The following is a 10,396-nucleotide window of genomic DNA, read 5'->3' as shown; positions in this document are numbered from 1 at the left end:
TGCCAAAGGTCCTCATGAGGCTGTTTTTGAGGTTTGTGCCCACAGAGATACTTCTTTTTGCAGTCTTTAGAAAATGCAGCACTCATTTGGATTAGGGGAGGAGAACAGGGGAGAAATGAGATCAGAAACTATAACAGCATAATTAAGAGCTGGTGCAAGGCAAACCTGAGCCAGTTCTATGAGGGTTGGTAGATGACTTTGGCGACTATGAAGAGAAGCAGAGAAGAGAAGGGGCTGTGTCTGCAATGCTCTAGTAGGACAATTAGGTAGTATGAGCTCTTCTTGATATGATGGTGCTTGCCCATTTAGAGCTTTAGCTTCAAGTAAGGAAAAGGATTTTAAATTCAGTCCTGGATTTTACAGGAAGCCAATGCAGAGAAGCTAACATAGGTGAAATACGATCTCTTTTCTTAGTTCTAGTCAGAACATGCACTGCAGCATTCTGGATCAGCTGGAGAGTCTTATTTGGGACTTAATTGAGCAAACTCATAGTAAGAAATTACAGTAGTCCAGCCAGCCTTCCGTGACCACATTACATGATTTAATTTCAGGAGTTTGAATTCTAAACAGCCAAACTGGTAATGACTGGACTTCTCTTTTTTATCTGGAACATATTTAATGAGGAATGGTATCAATTGTTTTACTGGTTAACAAGGGCCTTCTTGTCCCTTTTAATATTCCTCTCCTTTCTCCTTCCTTTCAAAAATACATGTTGCGCTCTTGCTCTGAATGGCTGATGCGGTACCCCTAGCTCAAGTTGTGGCAAGCAGCATTACTGTTGTAAGCCACGCTGTCAAATATTGTAGTTTTATTGTTTTATTATATCTGGCTTGCTAACAATTATTTTGCATTTTATAATGTTATGAGCCCGTTTGTTTGTACTGTAATTTTTAATGTTTTATTATTTCTGCCTTGCAAACTTTAATTATCGATTAAAGTCTGCACAATTATAATTTTGTGAGTCTGCTTAAAAAAAACTGTATTTTGTGTTATTTTATTTCCTCTACTTAGCAAATGGAAAGTAGGCCTATTTTAATTCAGGTTGGCATTCTAAAATGGTACGAAATTGTTTTGGCCTCTCTGCCTGTAGTAAGTAGTCCGCAAATACTATAAATCTAAATGCCTTGATGATATTATATAGCCCGCCTATCAATTGTTTTTAAGCGCAATAAAACATTTGAATCTCTCTCCCGTTTCCTGTCTTCACGCTGTCCTGTCAATAAAGACCAAAAATAAAAAAGTAATTTCTAATATATTATATATATATAAAAACATAGAAATAACTTATATATATATATATATATATATATATATATATATATATATATATATATATATATATATATATATATATATATATATATATATATATATATATCTGTATATATAGTGAGAGTTTACCAATGACAGTTGGCTCCAGGTCCACTATGGAAAGCCTAGCCCCAGCGTTAGTCCTGGGGCTGTGCTTTCCTTCTCCAGTCTCGCTGTGGAAGGGACTAGAGGAATCGTCTCCTCCTATGCAAGTCTTGTCACTGGGCATCTGTCCGTCTGGCTGGATTCTGTGTTCCAGGCAGCAAAGCTCCCAGCAAGCACTGCCAATCTGGACATCAGCCTGATCAACATGGATGGAGATACACTTGTGTGAAAAGAAAGGAAAAGAAGGTCATATTACAGTATGCACACTCACGCTGGAGGAAAGGAGCAATTTGTAACAGTTGCCATTACATATTGCTACACATCTTTATATTTAAACCATGTATAACTAGATGCTTGAGATCATCATCATTATCACACCTCAAAAGCTAAGTAGAGAATACCACAACATCATGACCAAGTCACCCAACACATGCTGCACATTTATTTGTCTTAAAATGAATCTGTTCAGACTGGTCTTGCTTTGCCAGACCTTCCTCCACAGCGCTGTGTAGGAGGGTCTGGCTAGTCCACACAGCGTTCCGGGATTGGAGAAAGACGTGCTCTGGTTAATTGGCATTCGTTTAAACCAACCCCACCTTACTTTTCTCACGAAGAGAAACTCTGATTAAGAACTGTATCTATAACTGGATACATGTGCGCTACAGACTGCCTATTGGTAATGTCATGGCCCGACTCCCTTGGGCACATTGTGGGATCAAAAAGCACGGTCCAACCAAGGAAACTTTACACATAAGCTTAGGCTGCAGCCCCTGAATTGGGACACAGCTACACACTGCAGCCAAAAACATTAGTTTTTTTTTAAATTTCTATGTTGTTTTTTTAAGGGTTTTCCCTTTATTAAAGTGACTTTGGATAGACATGAAAGGGGGAGAGAGATGGGGGGTTGACACGCAGCAAAGGGCCGCAGGTCGGCTACAAACCCGAGCCGCTGCAGGAGTCAGTCAACATGGGGCAAACGCTCTTACTGGGTGAGCTAGAGGACGCCCCATTTCTATGTTTTTTTGTCCATCTGCCAGAAATGACACCAGCTGACGGGAAGTAAACATGGACAGTGAGCCAGTCTATATATTTGATAAGTATTCTGTTGTAAAGAAACAAAGGATTAACTTCAGACTGTCTCTGACTATGTGCATGCAGTATTTCATCTGCAACTCAACGTAATGCAACGTTACAATATACCTTCTATGTCTCTTTCAGACCTCCATTAATTAAAAATTAACTAATAAATTGATTAGTTGTTGCATGTTTCTGTTCCTGCAGCTGTAACAGTATGTACAAGATCAGGACTCCATTTGATTAGAAATTGTCAAGTGATGGAAATGATGGAAAAGCATCATAAACCACCAAACCGAAAACAGCGACTTAGTATGCGGACTGTGAGTCTGAACAAAACTGCAGAATGAACAAAAAAGGATCTTTGCTGATTGACAATATTCTCCAGATGCCAACTAGCAGGATGCTATATTTAAGGATTTTTTACACTTGGCCGGTTTCAACTTTTGAACTCATGGTGATTCATCAGCATCATTTAGGCGATAGCTTTTCATCTATCATGTTAAATGCTTTCAAGTTGTAAAAAAAAATGTTACGTAATGCTACATTATCAACCAAAGTTAATGACAGCCTACAGCAGGTTGACGTAGCTATGTTACGTCTGGTACATTAGTGTGTGTTCTGTAGAGTAGAGAGAGGCTCAGGGATGTGGTGGTTTGGGCTCTTAAATCATGATAGTTTATACGTTGTTTGCAGTCAGCATTTTACGTGAGTTTTCAACCAACAATCACAGTGAAAGTGAAAGTCGTCTTATTTTGTTAAGAGATGATAAATTAATGTCCCAATTGGTTAATGTAAAAACTTTACATTTAAAAAAAAAATCTATAGCCTAACATGCCTTCACAACAAAGACTACTGAAGAAGAGAGACAAAGAGGTGAAAGAAGCAGCTAAAAGATCTGCAACTTTGCAGAGCGGGATTTAAACTGTCAGCAGGCCAGCTGTGAGAGAAGCATATCATAAGGTCAAACAAACCATCCTACATCATTAATTTAACGTGAAGTAGGTCTATTTTATCAGAAGCATTTTCTTTAAGTTGGAGTAGGCTAATAACTCATTAAAAACATTGCAACACCGTATAACATCGTGAATTAGCTATTAGTTATGTATTTCAAGAGCTCCAGTTCACAGAGCATTTAAGAACCTGGGGATCGAGTAAAATACTTTTATAATACTAGCAGTAGTCAATAGTTGTGATTGTTCTTTATACAATTATTTTATATATACTATACTTTATACTAAATATTTAATATTTAAATATATGTATGGTGCAAATCATAACATTAGTTATCTCAACCAGAATCATTGGGAGCAGCCACAGTCTGAAGGTCAACAGGCAGCACTAGTGTCAGTTTATTTAGCAGTAAAAAGTACAGTATACTTTATTCAGAGTCTAAAAATTCTATTCAAGATGAGGCCCAGCCCAATATTAGGTTGCCTTTTTTCCAGATTAGAGCAATAGCCCCGCCAAATGTCTGTACACGTCCCTGTATATAATTATTAATGATGGTAAAGACAGGTTTCTCTGACCAGAGCCAGCGCCAAGGTCCCCAGGCTCTATGGTCACAACCTACACCTTTAGCTTGTGCTATTGTCTCCTACTTTGAAAGTGGCAGAGTTAACAGTCCTGCATGAGAGTCTTAAAATAATTACAGTAATACAATATTACATTAGGCTAGTCATTTGGCGGATCATGCTTTGGTTGATGTATCACAGTGGGAATTGAACACGGATCTCCCACCGCAAAAGCACATGTCATATCCACTGCACTATCACCACGCAGCACCAAATAATGAATACTTTCTGTCACGACAAAGACAAGGGATGACCACACAGCAACAATGCTGAGTAGCCTAGTAGTAGCCCACTTTCGGTGAAATCTCTTAGAATAAAACTTTTGACAACTTTGACAAAATACAGAGATTAAGTTGCAAATTGTGACCTTAATTAAACAGTAACGTTAATGTTCTTCTAGCATTAGCAACCGCATCAGCAACAATCAAGTGTCAAGCCATTCAAAACCATAATGTGGTAATGTTAGCTTGACATAAAAGTGTTTTATCTAGCCATGTTCAAAAGTTGGATAGCTAGGTGGTCTAAGTGTATCTGAGCATTTTCAAAAATAAATAGGCTACAACAGAGGACAGTTGTTACATACATGGTTGTTTCGCATTGTAACCTATTTTTACAATTCATTTGTGTGTGTATGTGTTTTTGTGTCTGTGTGTGCGTGCGTGTGTGTGTGTCTGTTTGTGTGTGTGTGTGTGTTTGTGTGTGTGTGTGTGTGTGTGTGTGTGTGTGTGTGTGTGTGTGTGTGTGTGTGTGTGTGTGTGTGTGTGTGTGTGTGTGTGTGTGTGTGTGTGTGTGTGTGTGTGTGTGTGTGTGTGTAATAGTTTATTTATTTGAAAATCTGTGCAGACCAGCTGGCCCCCATCTTCACTCAGATCTTCAACAGATCTCTGGTGCCATCTGAAGTTCCCTCCTGCTTCAAACGCTCCAAAATCATCCCAGTCCCCAAAAAACCCTCCATCTCTGGACTAAGTGACTACAGGCCTGTTGCCCTGACAGCTGTAGTCATGAAGTCCTTTGAAAGACTGGTGTTGGCCCACCTGAAGGACATCATAGTCCCCTTGCTAGACCCCCTGCAGTTTGCCTACAGGGCTAACAGGTCTGTGGATGATGCAGTCAACTTGGGACTGCATTACATCCTGCAACACCTCGACTCTCCAGGGCCATGTGCAAGGATCCTGTTTGTGGACTTCAGCTCGGCGTTCAACACCATCATCCCTGACATCGCGCTACAGAGCACTGTACGCCAAAACCAACAGACTCAGGAACAGTTTCTTTCCACAGGCCATCACTCTGATGAACAGCTGACTTCTTACACACAGTGTCAGGTTCAATTCTGTGCATAACCCAGTAACACTGTCTCTAAACAGCACCGGTTTGCTGGTTCCACTTATCATTCCACTTATTTAGTATTTATTCATCATTCTCATTCTCATATCTCATTTATTATTTATTATTTACTATTTACTCATCATTCTCATATCTGACTTATTATTTATTATTTACTCATCGTTATCATTGCCTCTTCCAGAGCTGTTCATACTTTTCATACTGTTCATGTTGTAATATAATAACATCATACGATGTATTCCAGCATCCTTTGAACTATGCTCCAAATTTAAAATAATAACTATGACAATTCACTCCTGCATACTTTGCACTCTTCATTGCACTCATTGCACTATTGCCTCTGTATTGTTTCTGTTTAGAGTATGTATATATTAGTGTATAGCCTATATATTGTTTGGTTGTTTTGTCTGTGCATTGTGAGCAACGATGTTCCAAAGAAAAATTCCTCGTATATGTCCTCATACCTGGCAAATAAAGCTGATTCATTTCTGAATGTTATTGTTGTGTTGTTCCCTGATATTAACGTAGCCTACATTTGATGAAACCTGCATCAGCGAAGCAACCATTTCTGTCAACAGGATTTCCTGAGGAGGGATAACAAGGATCTGCACGCAAGAATACAAAACTAAACATGATACACTCTTTCCAAGACTCCTTTTTAATTTTAGATTCCTATTGTTTTAACACTTCCCTGGGAAATTGCTGAAAATACAATGTACTTATTTACAATATACTACTTATCAGAGGGCATGAGACGGCCATAGAAGGAAACTTTTAGTTTGTCTGTAATCTGCATTTATTTTAGAGACGGACCACTATTTTTAAATATTTAAAAATATATATATATATTTCAAGTATTTTATTCATTAGCATGATAGTTGAAGCAAGCTTTTACTTTGAAGGGTAAGAGAGAAAGAGCCTACTGTTTAAAGTATTTTATTCCAGATGAGAGCTTTTATTTGGAAAAGTAGAAACTCGGCGGGATGGCAGAAAGATTTTTTTAGTTTGCCTATTAACTGCATTCATTTTATAGATGGACATATATTTTAAGTGTTTTATTTATCAGTATGGCATTTATCTTGTAGACATACTTTCTAAGTATTTGGTTCATTTGTACTATTGCTGTTGCTCTTTAGTTAAAAAACAAACAAAACACATAAAAAGGTATTTTATTCATTAGCATGATATTTGACGCGTACTTTTACTTTGAAAAGTAGGCTAATAAAGATCTTTTTTAAAGTATTTTTTTTTGAAAAGCAGAAGCTTGGAGATGGCACCAGGCGGGACGGCATGACATAGGACGCTCCAGGCTGCAGCCTTACACTCTTGGAGAGAATCAGAAGTCGACACTCCGGAGCAGAAGGTGGCAGTAGTGTACCAATGAGTTCGATGCCAACCGCTGTAACACACTAAGAAGAAGAAGAAGACGAAGAAGCAGAAGAAGAAGAGTTTGAAAGCAAAGTGGCAACTTCTGTCAACATGTAAATAAACCAGATTACCTGACAAGACTAAAGTGAGCGTTCACTGTCAGTAAGATTCCCTTTTATGCAAATTAGCAGAGACTAATCTTTAATGTTGTATTTCCGTCTTCTCGGGACTAACGTTACATACCCTTCGGACGCTAGCTAGCTAGCGAGCTAACGTTATGTTAGTTGCTGCTGCCGACTGTCTTTAACTTTTATTTCCGCTAAATATTGACCCAGTGTACCTCACCATTGGGTTATTTAATCGCCGTAGCCTAACACAACCTGTCAAAATGGCGAGTGTGCATGAAAGTTTGTATTTCAACCCTATGATGACGAACGGAGTGGTCCATGCTAACGTCTTTGGTATCAAAGACTGGGTGACTCCGTATAAGATCTCCGTCCTGGCGCTGCTGTATGACATGACTTCGTCCAAAATCTCACTGCCAGAAAGGAGACGACTTAACAAGCTCATCCTGCCCTTGCAGCAGGTTGGTTTCATTAATGTAGCTGTCTTACATGCCGCTATGTTGTAGCAGGTGTTTCATAGTTGTATCTTTTGTTTCTTCTGGGGTGTTCAGGGTCCAGACCTGACTCTTGGCCAATTCCTGAAGACTGTGGAGGAATGTTGCCCTCAGACTGCATATGCTGTCAAACTCAGGTATGCTGCTTCAGTCAGACAACGCTACTAATCACTGATGTTTTCAAAGTCTCCTAAGTTCAGGAAATTGGACCACATAATGTTAATGTAGCCTCTCCAAATCCAACCCCTCATCCAAGTCGTCAGAGGTGGAATCAGGTAAACCATACAGCAAGGTTTGGAAGTAGAAGGTGTCTCCCCCTCAGACAAGCATGACGCTGCATAACAAAAGCCGAAAGGAAGTCGTGCAGTTGATCCCCCTCCTTAAAACCAAACACACCACAGGGATTGGCGCCTGGAACATCCAAACAATGTCACATTGGTGGTGTTAGAGAGTAGTTTCTCCCCCCCCCCCCCTTCTCCGAATTCAAATCGAATGCAGGAAATGGGACCCTTCCGTCGACCACGACCAGACAGGCCTTACCATGGAACCCATGGTAAGGGGGGGGGGGGATAAGAAGACCCAGAGAAGGTCTGTGGAGGCACAAGTCAAGGAAACAACATTTTGGAAGGAAGCAGAGAAGACCGGCCAACAACGCACCAGCTGGATATAACGAACCATCTACTGATATAATAACCACGGTCCCAGACAATACAATTTCACTTAATAATGTTAAAATATTGTCTCGTTTCTGAGGCTGTTTTTCTCTTTCAAAGGCTCCATGAAATGGCAGACGGAGAGCTGAAAGACATGGAGTACTTCTTTTCCACTCTTCCCACCCCATTCACTGCTTTTGACTCAGAGGCTTATAAAACCAGTGTCGTGGGTGAGTAGCACACATGATTTGTCAGCTCTTAAAGTCTGACTAGAACTTGTGAAATGTGTTATTCTCATTAAAAAGACTTGTGTTGAGCTATGCTTCACTTGTTTGTTTTAGGTCTTTTCATGAGACACATGCTTCTGGCCTACAACAAGCTGTCTTTCAGTCAGGTCTACAAGCTGTACAAGTCCCTGCAGCTTTACTACCACAGTCACTACGCCAAGCCTACCGATGGCCATGTGAGTCTGCCAGTGCTGGTTGCTGACGATTCCGACATGGACCTCACCAGCACCGAGGATACTGTCGGGGACAGAATAGACAGAGAGGAGTTGGACACCCCCCTGCACGAGTCAGAGCTTCGGTTAGTCATGCTGTTCTTGGATAACATCTTTTGATGGGGTGTAACATATTTTACTTAAAATTTTTATATTTTAAATATTTTACCTTTTTTTTTTTGGGTTGTCTGCACCTACTACTTTGTGAAATGTCTAATTGGAAAGACTTTTGTTTTAATGCTAATGCACCGGGACTACTGTTAAACTCAGATCTCATGTGTTGTTTTGGGCTCTTCTCTAGAAATGACAATACTCCGAGCAGAGGTCCCCTGTCACAAAAACAAGCAGAGTACTTTCTCGCAAGACAGGTGAGTGTTTAAATCAAGACCGGAATTAACTGAAGGGCATTAGTGTCATCTTGCAGGGTTTGGGCGCAGGGTCTTAAAAAGTTTCAAATTTCAAAATCAAAATTTTTAGGCCTTAAAAAGTCTTAGATTCGTTGAAGTATTGGGTTGTAGTCCTTAAATAATTTGAACAGGTCTTACATTTTCCTACGTCCGTGTAGGAATTTATTTATTTATTTTGTAGTTCTTTCTTTTGCTAGTTCAAATATAATTAGCTTTATGTGAAGAGATTATTATTACTCTGTCACTTTTATTCAATATGAATACATGTATTTACTTTGCAAATACTTTTGTAACTTTGCATTTTGTTGTTTAACTTAATGTCGTGATATAGGTCTTAAATTTCATTCATAAAAGTCTTAAAAAGTCTTAAATTTGACTTTGTAAAACCTGCAGAAACCTTGTCTTGGTCAAACCGGCAGATTTGACCCAATAGGTAAAAAAAAGAACCACACGTCAAGAGTTTCAAATCTAGATGTACTTTTGTATCCCTTATAGTGATACTTTGCCGATATTCAACCAACTTTGTATCATACTTATGTTGACAGTATGTGCAGGGGAACTATGGTAAACTTCCCGCCATCTTCCTGGTGCCCAGATCTCCTACTCACAGGCCAGCAGAAAGACCTCGAATGACTAGGAGGTTTGATGGCACTAGGGCCTGTGTAATGAAACGAATCGAGAGAGAAAGAGCCATCCCTCGCTCTTTCTCAAACTCTGACTCAACTCAGATCAAACTGTAACACTAGGCAGTGCTGATCAAGTATAAATCAGAATTCTTTCACTGTATTCCTATATTCCTATTCTGTTTCCAGCCTCAAATGTTTTCATCAGCATACAGTTGCAAGAAAAAGTATGTGAACCCCTTGGGATTACGTGGAGTTTTGCATGAATTGGTCATAAAATGTGCTCTGAACTTCATCTAAGTCACAACAATAGAAAACCACAGTCCGCTGAAAATAACACTACACAAACATTAGATGTTTCCATGGTTTTATTGAACATAACATGTAAACATTCAGAAGACTGTGGCTTTCTATAGTGACTTAGATGAAGTTCAGAGCACATTTTATGACCAATTCATGCAAAACTCCACGTAATCCCAGCAGGTTCACATACTTTTTCTTGCAACTGTATTTTAGTTCACTGTTTAACTGTTATATACAAGATTGTTTGTTACCAGCACCAACAATTTCTACTGCATGGACAGCCCAGTTTAATGAAAAGCCCCTCTTTTTAGCAGTCAAATACTTTTTTTAAGGGGCTTTTGACAGTTTTTTTTCAATATCTTTCTACAGGCATATCTTCTAAAGAACGATGAGAACAAAGCCCTGAAGCCAGCTGCGCTGCAGGAAGAGCTCAACAACATGCTGAAGTTCAACCCCGATTTTGCTGAGGCGGTGAGCTCCAGCCACTTAACTTTCCCTACTATATTAACCCTTCTA

At 39.4% G+C, this 10,396-nt stretch overlaps 1 protein-coding gene across 1 annotated transcript in view; it reads left to right on the top strand.

Moving 5' to 3' along the window:
* The first annotated feature begins 6,803 nt into the window (after positions 1 to 6,803).
* Positions 6,804 to 10,396, top strand: part of anapc5 (anaphase promoting complex subunit 5) — a 9,216-nt gene continuing 5,623 nt past the window's right edge. The window contains exons 1-6 of the mRNA XM_032516826.1: positions 6,804 to 7,362; positions 7,453 to 7,532; positions 8,169 to 8,278; positions 8,390 to 8,633; positions 8,849 to 8,915; positions 10,250 to 10,351. Coding sequence (XP_032372717.1) covers positions 7,165 to 7,362; positions 7,453 to 7,532; positions 8,169 to 8,278; positions 8,390 to 8,633; positions 8,849 to 8,915; positions 10,250 to 10,351 — 801 coding nt within the window. The 5' untranslated portion in view covers positions 6,804 to 7,164. The remainder of the gene's footprint in view (positions 7,363 to 7,452; positions 7,533 to 8,168; positions 8,279 to 8,389; positions 8,634 to 8,848; positions 8,916 to 10,249; positions 10,352 to 10,396) is intronic.

This window comes from Etheostoma spectabile, chromosome 5 (assembly GCF_008692095.1).
Source record: "Etheostoma spectabile isolate EspeVRDwgs_2016 chromosome 5, UIUC_Espe_1.0, whole genome shotgun sequence".
Lineage (NCBI taxonomy): Eukaryota > Metazoa > Chordata > Actinopteri > Perciformes > Percidae > Etheostoma > Etheostoma spectabile.
This window is presented reverse-complemented; position numbering and strand designations above follow the sequence as displayed.